The sequence below is a fragment of the Pipistrellus kuhlii genome, unplaced genomic scaffold, assembly GCF_014108245.1.
Source record: "Pipistrellus kuhlii isolate mPipKuh1 unplaced genomic scaffold, mPipKuh1.p scaffold_m20_p_7, whole genome shotgun sequence".
Classification (NCBI taxonomy): domain Eukaryota; kingdom Metazoa; phylum Chordata; class Mammalia; order Chiroptera; family Vespertilionidae; genus Pipistrellus; species Pipistrellus kuhlii.
Window position 1 is genome coordinate 44360228 of NW_023425573.1, and position 17846 is coordinate 44378073.

The following is a 17846-nucleotide window of genomic DNA, read 5'->3' on the forward strand; positions in this document are numbered from 1 at the left end:
ATGATTTTGCTTATTTCCTTTATTCTTGGTGTCATATATGATCTTAATTTCTATCTGATTGTTTGCAGTACTTTTATTGTAAGTACCCCTTATCTGCCATTTGTTTTTCCTGTACCTTTTCACTTTTCATCAATACTATGTTTGCACAGATTCAATCCATTGTTTCCATTTAAAAAAATATATATATATATTATTGATTTTTCACATAGAGGAAGGGAGAGGGATAGATAGTTAGAAACATCGATAAGAGAGAATCATAGACCAACTGCCTCCTGCACACCCCCTACTGGGGATGTGCCCGCAACCAAGGTACATGCCCTTGCCCGGAATCAAACCCGGGACCTTTTGGTCCGCAAACTGATGCTCTATCCACTGAGCCAAACCGGTTTTGGCCGTTGTTTCCGTTTTATTATTTATCTTTATAGGGGGTAGGTTTTTCTTGGACTATATTTATGGGAAGACCCTGAGGAAGAAGGTCATGGTAAAAAATATTTTCCTCTTATGTGTTTGAATTTTTTTTAAGTCTTTATTTCTTCTAAGCTAATGAGAATGGGAAGGTATTACTCTCTCTTTTTAAAATATAATGCCTTCCTACTGCTACAGAGGTATGGTGTTCCCTGAAAGGATAGATTTCTGAACTCATCTGGTTATTGTTATTTTGTGTGTGTGTGTGTGTGTGTGTTTTTGTGTGTGTGTGTATGTGTATGTGTGTGTGAGTGTGTCTGTGCTCATGAGCGACATTGATGAGAAATTGGATAATATTGTCCTACCAGTCTGATTCTCATACCTTGCAGGTAAACATTAAATTTTCTCTAAGGAAGTCTTAAGAATTTTATTTTTTCTCTTTGAATTTGTCACATTTTCTACTATTTCTTCATTTAAATTTCTTGACTTTGTGGTACCTTTCATCAGATCATTCTCTTCTACCTTTCCTTTTTTTAATTTTTTTCTGTAATTCATATTCTATATGTGTTGCTCTTTTGGGATTTTTTTCTTTTTTTTTATCATTTCTTTAATTTTTTCTTTTACATTATATAAGACACTCAACTTTATCTCCCACACTGCTTATTAGTTTTTAACTTGTTTATTATAATAATATATTATCATAATTCTATACCATTTATAATATCCAAGAATGGTGTGGTTTTTTGATGACCAGTTTTACATAGCAGAATGTCCTCTTTTATCAATACCATAGCACCTTGAATCTTAACTCTATTTGAAGAGTTCAGTTAGACTTTTCAAAAAATATTTTCTCCTAAACTCTTTCTCATATTTTTGGAGGGGTACATATTTATTCTTTTTCAGGTTGTTTGTTTTCTTCAAATGTTTAGTGATCCTTGCATGTCTACTATTAGTGTACAATTATTTATTTAGATATATACTTTTTAATTTTTTATCTCTTGTCTCTTGGAAGTTCTGGGTTGTGTGCATCTCTGCTTTATTTTTCTCTTAAGTATTTACATAATATTTATAATGAGCTTTCATTTTCTTTAGGTATACTTTAAGTATAATTTCTTGGATCTGTTTTCATTTCATTTCTTTGATATGTAAATTTTATTTTAATTTCATATATTTTTATCAACTTAATCCCAATAACTTTCTAGCTTGTAGAAATTTTTAAAATTAATGATTTACTGAAGGTAACTTTCTTATGTCCTACCACAGTTTAAAAAAACAAACACAATTTCTTCTTTCTTAACAAGTATATTTTTTCTTTTTCCTTGTCCTCTTCCTTCTTTTTCTTTGTGTCATTTTAAGATTTTGGTGATATGAGTAAATATAGGCACTTGTTTTTTGACTCTTCTCTTGACCCATTCTTTGTAAATTTTTGATGAGTATTTTTCTTAAGAAAACCTTAAAGTGTCTGAAATCTGAAGAGCTTAGATAAAATGTTTATATATTTTTATAGTCTATACTTAAAAAAGTTATAACTTATTTTATAAGTTTATATATAGGAAAATTTAATCACCTTTGTGTGCACTTGGCTACCTGATCCTACTATCATCATTGTTATCTTTAAACTCTTGACTTCTTTCTAATCTGGTAGTACAGATTTCTCTCTCTTTGGCTCATTTAAGCCTTTCTGTTCTTCTTGCTTCTAGTTACCATTCTGAGAAATAACACAGTTCATCTTCAACACTGAGGTAAAATTCACAACCTATCAAGTATTGCTGCCTTCAAGGACAAAGTTAAACTCTCAGCATGACTTTTCTTGCCTGGTCTCATCCTCCATGTTTTCTCAGACTCATTTTTGTATACCTTTCCTTTACCTGGAATTGCACATATTCTTGAAATGTATGTCTTCCTGGGAAATTTGTCTGCTATCTCATGGTGAAGTTCAACTCTTTCTTTTTGTGGTTCCAGAATTTAGCATATTGTTATAATTATTTTTAACTGTTAATCTGCCCAATAATTCCTTGCTAGGTAGTCATAATGCTCCTAGAAAAATATCAGGTGTAGAAAGCATATTTTTATTGTTTTCAATATATTTTTTATTGATTTCAAAGAGGAAGGATGAGGGAGAGAGAGATAGAATCTTCAATGATGAGAGAGAATCATTGATCACCTGCCTCCTGCACATCCTTCACCGGGGATCGAGCCCACAGCCCCGGGCATGTATCCTGACCAGAAACTGAATCCTGACATCTCGATTCATAGGTTGATCCTCAACCACAAATCCACACAGGCCAGGTACATAGGCATTTAAAAAATACTTGAATAAGTATGGTTTACTAATACCATTACTTGAGCTTTTAAGTCAATCTATGATTTCTTTGAAAGAAGAAATTTAAAAAAAATATATATTTTTATTGATTTTAGAGAGGAAGATAGAGGGAGAGAGAGAAACATTAATGATGAAAGGGAATCATTGATTAACTACCTCCTGCATGCCCCCTACTGGGGATCTGCCCTTGACCAGAATCAAATCTGGTACCTTCAGTCCTCAGGTCGATGCTCTATTCATTGAGCCAAACCAGCTAGGATGAAAGAAGAAATTTTTTATTAAAAATTTCACATCAATGAGAAATCCTTTTATAAGGAAATAGCTGTAAACAAGGAAGGGGAAATAGGATAGAGGTAGATCAGATCAAGTTCATCAGGTATGAAGACCAAAGCCATGCCCTCTACCTAGGGAAGTAAATTTAGTGGCATAAACTGAGCAAGAACTGAGTTTAGATATAAGATTTAGGCTGTCAATTACTATATCAAAATATTTTAAGATTTTTATGAAACTCGTGTTCTCAGGATGAGTTAAACTTAGTGCTCACTCTACTGACGACTAGCAGAACTCTATCAGATAGCAAAAGAATATCCAAATGTTCCTGTGCAGAAGACTGTGTGCTTTCGATTGGAATAAATCATAAGGCCAGCAATTGTTAAAACGAGAAAGGAGGCTTGTTTGCTGTGTAACCAGAGTGACTAATCTTTCCGCGCTGATTGTGCGCGAACATAATGCCTACTGTGTACAGAGAGAGCACTCTGCAGAGGATATTGGAGGTTGGGACCAGTCTGTAAGGATTATATATTTTTTTGTCAGGCCAAAAATAGGGCTTATAAAAGGATTTGTTGGTTATCAAAGCAGTGTATTAATAAGTACAGAGCATGACATGAAAAATGGAAAAGTTTAAGCCTTAAAAAGAGTCCAAAACAAAGGAAGCTATAATTTAGATGGAAGAATGGTTTCTTGGAGGGGAGAGTTTTGATCTGAGTCTTTGAGTGAGATAATGGACCTGGATAGGAAATGATCTATTAAAAAACAACGACAACCACTTTTCTGTTTTAAAGCTCCCCCTCCCTCCCCCCATATCAAGTGTGATGGTAAAAGAGAAGTTAAACATGTCCCTACCCTCAAGGAGTCTACATTTCAAATGATATAAAGTGCAAACACAGCCCTGGCAAGTTTTGCTCAGTGGTTAGGCATCAGCCCATGGATCAAAAGGTCATGGGTTTGATTCCCAGTCAAGGGCATGTCCCTCAGTTGCAGGTTCCCCAGTCCCAGTAGGTATAAGGGAAGGTGAACATCTCTCTCCCGTTGATGCTTTTTCTCTTTCTCCTCTCCTCTCTCCCTTCCATTATCTCTAAAAATCAATGGAAAAATATCCTCTGGTGAGAATAAAGAAAAAAAGAATAAAGTGCATACACATAGGAAACAGTCACTGAAGCTTGGCTAACCTAGTGTATTATAAGAGTAAAGAGACAATGTGGAAAAGTTGGATATAGTTTGAATCTATAAAATGGGATTACAAAATATCTGCTTGACAGGTGTGTTAGAATAAAATGAAATGACAGGTAAAGTGTCTCACTTGGTAGGCAATTGATGTGCATGCTGTCTTTCTTGTTCTACTTCTCAGTTCCAAGGTGGTTTGTGGGAGAAGGGGGAAAGAAGAGGTGCCTGAAGGATGCATGATTAAGGAAACTGTCCAAAGAGGCATGGCCTGTCTTGGGTCTTCAAAGGTTGTGGGGTTTAGTGATGAACATACATACAAAGAGATAGGAATGCAGAATGTGCATTTGGGAGATCCAACAAGCTTTTATTAATATTGAGTGGTAGACGTGATTTATAAGGCAGGCTTGGAACCTGGAGGCTTGGAACCTGGAGGGTGACTGTGCTTATGTACATTCTTCTTGTGACCAGATCCCAATTTTCCTAGTACTCTGAATAATTGTTTACATGTCACCATGTGTCAGCTTCTTTAGTAAACAGGAATCAGAAGTTGATCACCTTTGGGTTCCACATAGCAACTAACATAATAGGTTATACATAGTAAGGCCCTCCATACATATTTATTCAGTTAGTAAGATAAACACTTAGGTGCATCAGAAACAAGGGCTGTTGAAGGTGAACCTTATATGCTGATAGTATATCAGGTTCTGTAGCACAGTGTGGGAGAGAATGTTGTTGGGTGGAACAGTAGAGTGTCCTGGAGATGGCCAGATGCTGTTTTCACCTTGGCTTACTGGCTCACGTATCTTATGAACTTGAGCAAGTTCTTGTTCAATATGTACTTTTATTTGAGCCCATTTCTTAGTTGTCTGTTCTTCTGACCTTAGTTTCATCATCTATTAAATAGCTAATGCCTCGCTCATAGAGTTGTGAAGATAAAGTGAAAACTAGCTCAGTGCCTGGCTAATATAGGGTGCTCACATAAATATTATTAATGGTCATCATAATAGTTATTTTTGTTATTATTAATTCACATTGAAACATGCTTATGCGCCTTTTTGGTGGCAAAATTCACAGTTATTCTATTAAAATATTGAGCAAAAACTGAAATAATGGACAGTACTATTCTGTAGTGCTTCATTATTGACCTTGCTATATTAAGTTCAAAATGATGTTATGTCAAAATTTCATTTTTGGAAATAAAGACCTGTGACAACCTAAGGAGAATGCATCTTAAAGCCCACTACTTCGCAGTAGGAATTCAAGGAGTGTTTTTCAGTACCTGCCTGGGACTGTCGCAGTCTGTACACTAACTTGATTTCTTTGATCCTCATAGCAGTTCCGAAATTGTTGGCCATAGCTTTTTATCCTCATTTTTGCAGCAGCTGAGGGAGTTAAGGCTCAGGTGACAGCTTAGTGAGTATGAAAGTCATTTAGAGTAATGATAAAAAAGTTAAATTTTGAATCAGTGTCTACAATAACTAGGAAGTAAGATAAAGCAGGGTCATTATGAACACTGAGGAAGGATTACTGAACAATGAGACTGTTTATATTAAGTTTGGATGTCATCTCATTAGTCTTTCTGTTGACTATGAAAAGTATGTGTGAGTTTTTCAAAGATAGATGCCGTTCTGGTAACATAGAGTCACAGAATGTCACATTTTGCTCTTTGTGGTTTTCACTGAAAATTTATGAACTAATGTTCCAAAGAGATGACATCACACATCAGCAGTTAGTTGTCTGTAATGTTTTTTAAGCCCTTATTGAGGCTTAAGAATATTAATAAATGCAGACATAACTATGGACATTGTTTTGACTCGAGGAATTCAGTTTAGTGTTTTAAAAGCTCCATACTGTGATATAAAATAGCAACTTTGATTTCCACATTCCCAGATTCAAACCTTGGTGTCAGTTTTGACAGCCTCACTCTGTATCCATATTAGTTATAAAATTCTGCATATTCTTGTCCTTTGATCAAACCAAATGCCATTTCCTTCTTGAGGCCTGCTGTGATCTCACTTCTCTTACCTTGGCACATTCCTGGTATTTGGCATTTAATCACTATTAGACTTACTTAGCCCCCTCCTAAGGGTGATTTTTAAAATACCAACTATATTTCATATGTCTGTTGGCCTTCCTTATGTCCTCTTTCAAAAAGTATCTATTTAGCTCGATTGCCCATTTCTGATAAAGTTATCTTCCTTTTGTTAAGCTGTATGAGTTCCCTGTAAATGTTGGAGGTTAAACCTTATAGGTGATAACATTGGCAAATATGTTCTCCCATACAGTGGGCTTTCTTCTTGGTTTATTGATGGTTTCTTCCGCTGTACAGAAGTTTCTTATTTTTATGTAATCCCACTTGTTTATTTTCTCTTTAGCTTCCATTGCCCTAAGAGCTGTATCGGTGAAGATATTGCTTCGGCATATGTCTGAGATTTTGCTGCCTGTGGATTCCTCTAATATTTTTGAGGTTTCCTGTCTTATGTTTAAGTCCTTTATCCATTTTGAGTTTATTTTTGTGTATGGTATAAGTTGGTGGTCTGGTGCAGCCACTGTGGAGAACAGTGTCTCAAAACTAAAAATGGAGTTTCTTCAAAAAACTGAAATAGAACTCCTATTTGACCCAGTGATCCCACTTCGAGAAATATATCCCAAGAAACAAGAAACACCAATTAGAAAGGATATATGCAACCTATGTTCATAGCAGCACAATTCACCATATCTAAGATTTGGAAACAGCCTAGGTGCCTGACAGCAGATGAGTGGATTAAAAAACTGCACAATGGAATACTATGCTGCAATAAAAAAGAAGGAATTTTGCCGAAACCAGTTTGGCTCAATGGATAGAGCATCAGCCTGCGGACTGAAAGGTCTCAGGTTTGATTCCGGTCAAGGGCATATACCTTGGTTGCAGGCACATCTCCAGTAGGGGTGTGCAAGAGGCAGCTCAAGGATGTTTCTAATTCTCTATTCCTCTCTCTTCTTCTCTGTGAAAAATCAATAAAATATATTAAAAAAAAAAAAAAAGAAGGAATTTTTACCATTTACAACAGCATGGATAGAACTGAAGAGCATTATGCTAAGCGAAATAAGCCAGTCAGAGAAAGATAAATATCACATGATCTCACTCATTTGTAGAATATAATGAACAACATAAACTGATGAACAGAGACAGAGAAGCATCGATCAGACCGTCAAACCTCAGAGGAAGGTAGAGGAAAGTGGGGGTAAGGGAGAGAGATCAACCAAAGAACTTGTATGCATGCATATAAGCCCAACCAATGGACACAGATACCAGGGGGGTGAGGGCATGAGTGGGAAGAATGGAGGGGGGAATAAGAACACATATGTAATACCTTAGTCAATAAATAAAATAAGATAAAAAATAAATAAAAATAAAAAACAAACTATAATCAAATATTCTTTATTCCACTATGAGACAGTGACCATACCTTATTCATCAAGTGTTTTTACTGCCTGACTCAGTGCCTAGCACATCATGGGCACTTTATTTCATGCATTAGTAGGTGAATTGCTTTGATTCTGTTGGAACCCCATTTTTGAAATCAGATATCATACTTCTTTGTAATATTCAAAGGCTAAATGGAACAAAGAAGAAAGAAAAAACTGAGTATCTTATATAATAAAAAGGTAATATGCAAATTGACCATCACTCCAACACACAAGATGACTGCTCCCATGTGGACACAAGATGGCCTCCACAAGATGGCAGGCAGGGAAGGGCATTTGGGGTCAACCAGGCCTGCAGGGGAAGGCAGTTGGGGGCAATCAAGTCTGTAGGGAAGGGCAATGGGGGACAACCAGGCTGGCAAGGGAGAGCAGTTAGGGGTGACTGGGTCGGCAGGGGAGAGCAGTTAGGGGCAATCGGATCAGCAGGAGAGCAGTTTGGCATCAATCTGGCTGACAGGGGAGTTGTTAGGGGGTGATCAGGCTGGCAGGCAGAAGCGGTTAGGGGCAATCAGGAAGGGAGGCAGGTGAGTGGTTGGTAGCCAGCAGTTCTGGAATGTGAGAGGGATGTTTGACTGCCTGTTTAGGCCTGATTTCACTGGGATCAGGCCTAAACATGCAGCCAGACATCCCTAGAAGGATCCCAGATTGGAGAGGGTGCAGGCTGGGCTGAGGGACACACACAACCCTGTGCACAAATTTCATGTACTGGGCCTCTTGTAGGTAATAAACTTGAAAATATGTAGTTACTGTGAGCTTTGTTATTGTTGGTCACAAATGGTGACTTTGCTTTCAGTATTAGATTTTTGTTGTTATGTAGTTTTATTTTTTATTTTTTTAAAATATATTTTTATTGATTTTTTACAGAGAGGAAGGGAGAGGGATAGAGAGCTAGAAACATCGATGAGAGACAAACATCGACCAGCTGCTTCCTGCACACCCCCCACCGGGGATGTGCCCGCAACCAATGTACATGCCCTTGACCAGAATCGAACCCGGGACCCCTCAGTCTTCAGACCGACGTTCTATCCACTGAGCCAAACCAGTTTCGGCTGTAGTTTTATTTTTAAAGACCATAACAAATCTAACTAGATAAGGATTAAATGAATACCCCCAAACTAGATCTGTCTGTGACATTTTTCTTTATTTCACATTAAAAAACCATTCTTTTCAATGACAGTTTACATTTAGTATTGTTTTGTATTAATTTCAACATACTGCATAGCAGCATAGTGGTTAGATAACCATATACTTAATGAAGTGTTCCCCTGTGTATTTCTAGTACCCTCCTGGCACCATACATGGATATTACAGTATTATTGACATATTCTCTGTGCTGTACTTTACATCCCCATGTCTATTCTGTTACTACTAATCTGTACTTGTCAGTCCCTTCTTCTTTTTCACCCAGTCCCTCAGCTCCCCTCTGGAAGCTATCAGCCTGTTACCTGTATCTATGAGTTTGTTTCTGTTTCGTTTATATTCTTTAGATTCTACATATGAGTGAAATCATATGATATTTGTCTATCTCTGACTAACTTATTTCACTTAACATAATACCCTGTAGGTCCATCCATGCTGTCCCAATTGGTAAGATTTCATTCTTCATTATGGCCAAGACATATTCCATTGTTTATATGTACCATAGTTTTTTTAATTCACTCATCTACAATGAACATATGGGTGCATATATTCTTTCAAATTATTGTTTTGGGTTTCTTTGGATAAATCCCCAGAAGTGGAATTGCTGGGTCATAAGACAGTTTTATTTTTAATTTTTTTCAGGAACCTCCTTACCGTTTTTCACAGTGGTTGCACCAGTCTGCATTCCCACTAACAGTGCACAAGGATTTCTTCTTTCCACATTCCCTCTACCACTTATTGTTTGCTGACTTATCGATGATAGCCATTATAATAAGTGTGAGGTAATATCCCATTATGGTTTTGATTTGCACTTCTCTGATGATTAGTGATATTGAGCATCTTTTCATATATCTATTGACAATCTGTATGTCCACTTTGGAGAAATGTTTATTCAGGTCTTTTCCCCATATTTAAATTGGATTTGTGTGTGTGTGTGTGTGTGTGTGTGTGTGTGTGTGTGTGTGTTAAGTTGCATGAGTTCTTTATAAATTTTAGATATTAACCCTTTCTTAGATGTGTCATTGGTGAATGTCCTCTTATTCAGTGGGTTCTCTTTTCATTTTGTTGATGGTTTCTTTTGCTGTGCAAACCCTTTTTCTTTTGATGCAGTCCCATTTATTTAGTTATGTTTGTTTATCTTCTTTGTCCTAAGAGAAATATTAGAAAAAATATTACTAAGAGAAATGTCTGAGATTTTACTGCCTGTTTTCTTCTAAGATTTTTTACAGTTTCAAGTCTTACATTTAAGACTTAAATTTATTATGATTTTATTCTTGTATATGGTATAAGGAGGTGGTCTTTCTCTCTCCCTCTCTCTCCCTCTCTCTCTCTCTCTCTCTCTCTCTCTCTCTCTCTCTCTCTCTCTCTCTCTTTTTGCATATATTTGTCTAATTTTTCCAACACCGTTTATTGGATAGGCTGTCTTTACATCATTATATATTTTTGTCTTCTTTGTCAAATATTAATTGACCATAAAGGCATGGGCTTATTTCTGGGCTCTATTCTGTTTCATTGATTAATGTCTGTTTTTATGCCAGTACCTTGCTGTTTTGATTACTATAGCCTTGTAGTATAGTTTGTTATCTTGTAGCATGTTTCTCCAACTTTGTTCTTGTTTTCTCAAGATTGCTGTGGCTATTCAGTGTGTTTTGTGATTTCATATACATTTTTGGATTATTTGTTCTAGTTCTGTGAAATACACCTTTGATGTTTTGATAGGAATTGCACAAAATTTATAGATTTCTTTGGGTAGTATGGGCATTTTAACAATGTTAATTTTTCCTACCCATAAGCTTTCATTTATTTGTAACTTCTTCATTTTCCTTCTTCAGTGTCTTATAATTTTCTGAGTATAGGTCTTTTACCTCCTTGGTTAAATTTATTTTTGATGCAATTATAAATGGGACTTTTTCTTTAGTTTTCTTTTCTGATGGTTTTTTATTGGTGTACATCTGTGACTTGTTATATTAGGTGAATTTTCTTCCCCCTAGATATCATTGTGAGGGATTATAGGTTTTAAAAAATCAAAGTAGGAAACCCTAGAGTTTGTGAAGAGTGTAGTGTTTCTCTTTCTTTCTTTTTTTTTTTTTTTAATTGAGGAATATGAGATCACCATGCATATAAAACTCACCCAAGTGTAAAGCAATAAAGTGAACCCTGACTAAAAGCAATCTGGATAATGAAGTGGAAAGTTTGTGTCTGAGTTGTCGAGAATCTTTCATTTTGCCTTGTGACTACAACAAGTATGTTGCGATCTACCGTGTTTCCCCGAAAATAAGACATCCTTCCAAAATAAGACCTAGCGCATGGAAAGATAAGACATCCCCTGAAAATAAGACCTAGCGCAACTTTGGGAGAAAAAATTAATATAAGACACTGTCTTATTTTCGGGGAAACGGTAGAAATGAAGAGGAGTTCTTCATGGTGAAGGCAGGGGGTTCTTCCATGTGTCATGGTTGAAGAGCACTGAGTAGGTGCTTATTGCAGGATCAGTTCAGGAGGGATTTTATAATTATAAAAACTCAAATTACCTTTGATCATTTTTAGTGTTTCTTTTACTTTTATTTAGGCATTATTGAATTTTTTCTTGTTAGGGAGCAATGTTTAGTTTTGACCCTCCTCCAACTCTCCAAAGCAGAATACAATTTTTAGTTATTATAAGAAAAAAGGCAAAATGATCATTAAAATGTTGGTATTGCTTTGAACAGTGATTATTGTGTAAGTGGTTTTCATTAAGTTACACATATTCGTGCTTTTTAAAAACAAGCTTTTTAGACTTATATATTGTAGTTTACTACTCCTTTTATATTTAACATTATTTTTAGGTTGATTGCTTAGGTAATATTGCAACAGGAATATTTAAATGTGCAACCTCACTGATAGCTGAAAGGTTCAGGATACTAAAATTTTAACTGTGTAGGAGTGAAATGCATATACTAATAAATATATTAAGAATCTTTTATTATAACATGTAAATTAGCACTTTGGGACCAATTCTAACTTCAGGATTATTTTTTGTTCCTCTGCAATGCATTCCAGTTGACGCATTTATCAATTTTATGGGTAGCATAAATAAATTTAGTTCATCTGTCTATTTGTATAACTTTAAGTAGGCCAATGTAAATAGTTTCTTATCTGCCATATGTTGAAATGTTTTAGAAAAGTAAAGAAAAACTGGCTAGTCAACAAAGATGGCATTGAGTTTCATTGTTTTGGAAAAAAGAGTGAAGTGAATGAGATGCCTGTTCATCTGGTTCTTTAAATATCATCAACAAAAGTATCAGAATGTGTCTCCAAGGACAAAGGCGGAGTTTTCCCGGCTTTGATTGGTTGCTGCCTGCTCCTGTCCCGCAGCCATCCTTAATAGGCTTTGGGTAGATCGGAATCACACAAGCAGGCTGACATTTATTGCTATCCTACTTGTTTCTTTGCCCTGAGCCCTGAGATTCTCAAGGAGCCACTGTAAAAGATTTCTTTCATTTCGTCCATGATCTACGAGAGGGGATCACACTCAGAAGAGCAGGCATGAGTTTGAGTGCGAGGAGAGTCACTCTGCCTGCAGTAACACCCTTAGTGCTACCGACGAGGGTATGTGCTGCTTTTTCTTTTTTCCTTGCTGTTTTTCTTTTCCTTGTGACTGTGTGCTTATTCATATGTTGGAGACTTTAGTTACATATCCTGAGAGAGACTCTAATTCCTTGAGGCTACAGGTAATTAAAGAATATGTTATTGGTTTAAGATTAAGGAGGGGGGGGGGGAACCCCCACACATCTTTGCTGGAACATCTCTGTAGTAAAAGCTCCCTGTAAAAGCAGTTCGGTCTCCATTTCAGGGCATTGTGATTTAGAGACTGTATTGAAGCTTTTACTTTTTTTCTTCCTTCTATTGTAACTTCAGGCCTCTTTTCCTTGAGTGCAACAGGAAATCTGCTAGCTATTATGTTTTCTATTTGTTTACTGAGGAACAGTTTGTTTGTTTGACTATAATTTCTTATATATGCATCTTCGTTTTTGTATGGACTATATAATTGTTTTTACTGCTTACACATGTAGCACCAGTTTATTACTCTCTGGTTTCTACCTATTTGGATTGAGTGTCTCCCTATTTGCTTAAGAAAAACTTTGCAGTAAATTTCCCTGTGAAAGGGCTTTCTGTTAATTATTAATGCAATCAAGCCTGTGTATGAAAATGGGTTTTTTTATGTTAGTTTTTTGTAAAGATTATTTTCATGTCTTGCAGCAGTATGTTTTATAAGGTGATAAATATACCGTGTAAAGTACCATTTAAGTAAGACTGAATATACTAACTTTCTCTTGAAATTGCATCAAATAAGAATATCCTATTGACTTCTTTAAAGAATCAAATATCTTGCATAGAAAAAGAAAGCACAAAAGCACATTTTTGGCAATATTTTTTTCTGAATTATTTTGGTGCTACTAGAAACTGCAATACTTATTTCCATACCTGACTTTTAATAGCTAACTGTTAGTTAACTATTAGTGTATTCCACTAAGTCAAAGGTCATGGTTTAATTTATTTGAAAATGACAACTCTAATGATTAAGATGGATTTTTAAAAAATAGAAGTATCTCTTTTGTCATTTTCAACTTTTAGGTTTTCAATTTCTTATCCTATTCACCAATTTATTCACTAGGGACGTTTTACTTGGCACTGGAATATATAAGGTAATTTTGCCAACGTTTGTTGTTTATAATCTTTGTTGATGACTTTCTCTCATTTTATTATTATTTTTTTAATATAGTTTTTATTGACTTCAGAGAGGAAGGAAGAGGGGAAGAGAGATAGAAACCTCAGTGATGAGAGAGAAGTATTAATTGGCTGCCTCTGCACAACCCCCACTGGAGACTGAGCCCACAAACCAGACATGTGCCCTGACCGGGAATTGAACCATGACCTTCCTGGGTCATAGGTTGGATACTCAACAACTGAGCCGCGCCGGCCAGGAATTTTCTCTCATTTTAAGCAAATTTAATTTACAATATTTTGCTTTGAATCTGTTTTGATTTAGGTTTGCCAGTGCATTAATGATGACCATCAAGGTTTTCTTAATCATTGGGAATGTGAAAAGGCATATTAACATAAATCAAATCTATGTTTTTATGTTTTTCTTCTTTGTCCAGTTAATATTGCAGTGTAGACCGACCATGAAATGCTCACCATGAGGATTTTTGGACAGGGTGCTGGTGTAGTGGAAAGCATACCACCTGGACTCTCCATTTACTGGCTCTGTGACCTTGGCATGCCACCTAGACTCTCCGAGACATTATTTTCTCACCTGGATCACAGCTGAGAGATTTCCATCCAGTGATCTCTTAAGTCCTATTTGCATGTAGTTCTGTGAATCAAATAATATATTTTGCATTTTCATAGTTATAGAAAATATTCAAACCATTTTTATTTTTCTATTTTCGGAGAGTATAAAGCATTACAAAAAGGTGCTGTCATTTTTAAGGACTTGGAGCAGTTAGTCTAGGCCCTAGACTCTAGGGAAAGTGGTATGAGCACACCTTGGCTCTGCCTGGTGAATTGCAAACCAAGAGTATTCTGGAAAGCCATGGTTATAACTGATGTTAGTTTTGAGCTGCCACTGGACACATCATTGGGATTTCTCTTGGCCTTTTGATAATAAGCTTCTTGCTGGGTTTCTATTATAATAATTACAGAAGTCAGAATCCCCTAAGCCCAAATCTATGTTGCTCCTTTGCATTGAGTACAGATATTAAATGTTCATATATTTTAGCCCATTGTCATTTGCAGAAAGCACTTCTTTCACCTGATATTGTAACCCCCAAAGGACCCATTGTCTATAAAATTGTTCTGAACATTTTAGAACCTCTTATTTTAAAAATTTAGAAACATGTTATTTTTCTGGCTAAAATGCATACATCTGTTCTGATTATAGCATACTTCTTCCCTGCCCCCCCACCCCCCCAAGATAGAAAATCATTCCACACTTGTAATTAACTTGTCATTTTCTGATGCACCATAATATGCTGCTTTTACAAATCAGTACAAGCATTTCTCAGAGTATTTTGGGAGCAGCTTTTTACATTCCCAAGAAGGCAGGTACTTTTCCCACAGGTTTGGCATAAAGTTTGCTCATCTTAAATGAGTAGTTCTTGCCAAATAATTTTCCAACTGGAATACTAATCATTTGAAAAGCTGAGACATTTCTGAAAATGCTCAGCAGCACTTGGGAGTACATTTCTAATCAGTTAGTATATCTGGCTTTAAGAGTCTCCTGAGAGTGATTGGGAAATTGAATTTTAAATATGGCCCTCAACATTCTATGGGTCTTTTTTTTTTTTTTTTTTTTTTTTTTTTTTTTTTTTTGTGGCAGATCAAATACACTTTGATTTTTGAGGAACGGAGTATTTTGGTAGATTTCCTGTCAAGCAAATTGTAAATAAATTTTTGGCTTTCTCTAATCGTATTTAAAAATGATTGCCTCAATTAGTGAATCAAAATTCTAGTGAAGATGATTTTATCACATCTCTTATAAATTATCAGATCCTTACCAAAGGCTTTGAATGAATCCTTTACCTCATTTTTTTCTCAGATAACTACTAGGTTATGCCTTTTTTTTTTTTTTTTTTTTTTTCCAGATGAGAAGACTGAGTCTATGGTTGTGAGTGACTTACCCAGGGTCACTCAAAAGGTCAATGACAAAGCTAGAAATAGAATCTAGGTCTTGTGACTTCCTGTGTTTCTTCTAGATACCTGTTACCTCCTGAAGTTAATATGTCAATGAAATTGCCTTATAGTGTGTGTAATTACCATTCAACTTCTAGTCTGGAATTAGTTTAGACAAATTCTTTCATCTTTCTTTGTACCTCTACCAACTTCTATACACTCTAGTGTAGAAAACACATTGTTCAGAAAGCAATTGTAGGCAATAGAATGAGTGTGTTAGTGTGTGTGTGTGTGTGTGTGTGTGTGTGTGTGTGTGTTTGCGTGTGAGAGAGAGAGATTTAGAGAGACAGTTTATACCCAGAGTGCTAGATGGTACATTGCATCAAGAAAACATTTTAAGGTTCCAAAGAGTTAACTAAAGACTCAAGCTGACTAAATTGTAAGATATACATTAAGTGCAAAATAAAATCCGCATTTTTTCAATAGAAAGGCTGCAAAGTCATAAGGCCAGATATCTATATTCTGATTCTGTGGGTAGAAATATTTCATGCCTCATATCAGATTAATGTTGTGTTGTAGATTATGCTTTCAGGCATTTCTGCATTCTAGTCTATAGTTACAGACATGTTGATAAACACAGAATCCTGAAGAGTCTCAAATCTCAGAGGAAAAGGAATAATTTTTAGGATGTATGTTTTTTAAGATTCATATCCTTTTGAAAATAGGAAGTTTGTGAGTATAATATGGAGTAATGCCATTTAACAGAATATTCAGCCCCCCTCTATACAAGAGAATAGTTTGTTATATTCATTTCCTTCATATAATTAGAGTCATTGCTATATTTAAAGATATTGAACACGATTTTGCAAAGAATGAAACATCACATCACTGTTTTGTCCAGAACCTTTCAGGTACGTTCAGAATCAATCCAAATGTATGTGGCATTCACTGTGCCTTATGGCCTGCACCTACTGCAATTCCCCAGCTTCACGTGACACCTCCTCCCGCACATCGTTTTTCTCTTGGTGCGCCCAGCAGCATTCACTGTCTGTCCTTCTGTGCTCAGGGGCCTATACACCACTCCTGTTTGCCTTTCCAAAGGTGGCTTATTGCCTGTGTCTGAGCTCTGGTACCACCGGGAAATCTGGAATACTCTTTCTCATCCATTTTAATGGAGTATCCATTCAGCATCAGTGGACATGCCTTTGTTACTCATTTCTCAATTCAGTAACTACTGTCATGGGACCAATTTTATTGTTACCTTTTATGATATTGAAGTTTTATTAGCTATCTTATGCTCTCTGGCTTTTCAAATTTGACTTCAAGTCTTCTTTGTGTATCTTGGGTATTTTTTTTTTTTTTTTTGTATATCTTACCCTATTTGGTTTTTAAAATTTGTCTCTTTTTGTCTTCTAACTAGGTTTTTTTAAAATTTAAGGGAAAGGCTCTTAAACAAACTGCTTTGTCAGTTACAGGCTGAATTTAATTTTATGTAATCATAGAACTCAAAAGAAGCATATTAAAGAGGGACGGTACTTATTTTTCTATTTACTTTATAGGAAAAATCAGTCCAAAGCGAACTGGCCGCCTCACAATGTCCTCAGGCCTCTAAGCTTCTTGCTTTCTCTCACATCTTCCTTAGTGTTTGTCCCTTTCCTTTTAAGGAAAGATAAATGCAAATCTGCAGGCATCCTGCTCACATTCCTGGCACGCAGCATGGGGAGGACCTAGGGCATGCCGGCCAGTCTGTGGGATATTAGTGTGCTGCTCCGAAATAGCCAGGAGCGTCTGCTTATGTCCTACTGGCCAGGACTGTGTCTCATGGTCAACACTGGACACAAGGAAGGCCAGGACATGTAGGGCTTGAACTCAACTCATTGCCCTCCTTGAATCCTCACCCAAACAGGATTCATTAGGAAGGGAGAAGGGAAGGGTGACTCCTGGTGGGCAAATAGTCATGTCTACTGGAAGTAGCTTGGATATATTAGGCATCCAGTATGTATTTTTCCCTTGGATTTTTATTGCTGTTACAACAGATACAAACTATGATTCTGCTTTTTGACCAAATGTTTTCTATTTCTTGTCTGCAGATAGTAGAAGGGGTGCTGAGTGGGGAGATAGCAGGTTTCCTGAGTAGGGGAGTTAGTGGAAATCCACAGATGGGGCCCTGAATTCAGATGGTTGGCTTTTGCTTGGAAGGTGGTCGTGGTGTGGTAGTAAGTATTTGCCCAGAGTTCTCGTCTTGCCAAACCTTGATCTTTCTGCTTCCCTTTTAATTTTTTATTCAGGGTCTCTACAGCATATTCACCCAGGAAGGGTGCCACTGAGATGAGTGGATTTTGTGTTTTCACTTTTTGTTTTTAACTGAGAAGTGAGTTTTTGAGAAGTGGTGTAGCAGAGATCCTGTGTTCTG

The 17846-nt window shown here is 36.3% G+C and overlaps 1 protein-coding gene across 2 annotated transcripts in view; it reads left to right on the top strand.

The window, feature by feature from the left end:
- GRB14 (growth factor receptor bound protein 14) overlaps positions 1 to 17846 on the top strand; it is a 98633-nt gene that overhangs the window by 31813 nt on the left and 48974 nt on the right. Inside the window, exon 1 of one of the 2 annotated variants that reach the window (XM_036421850.2) lies at positions 12151 to 12367. The exons of the other annotated variant lie outside the window; for it this stretch is intronic. Coding sequence (XP_036277743.1) covers positions 12305 to 12367 — 63 coding nt within the window. The 5' untranslated portion in view covers positions 12151 to 12304. Of the gene's footprint in view, positions 1 to 12150; positions 12368 to 17846 lie in introns of those variants that run through there. 2 annotated transcript variants of the gene reach the window in all.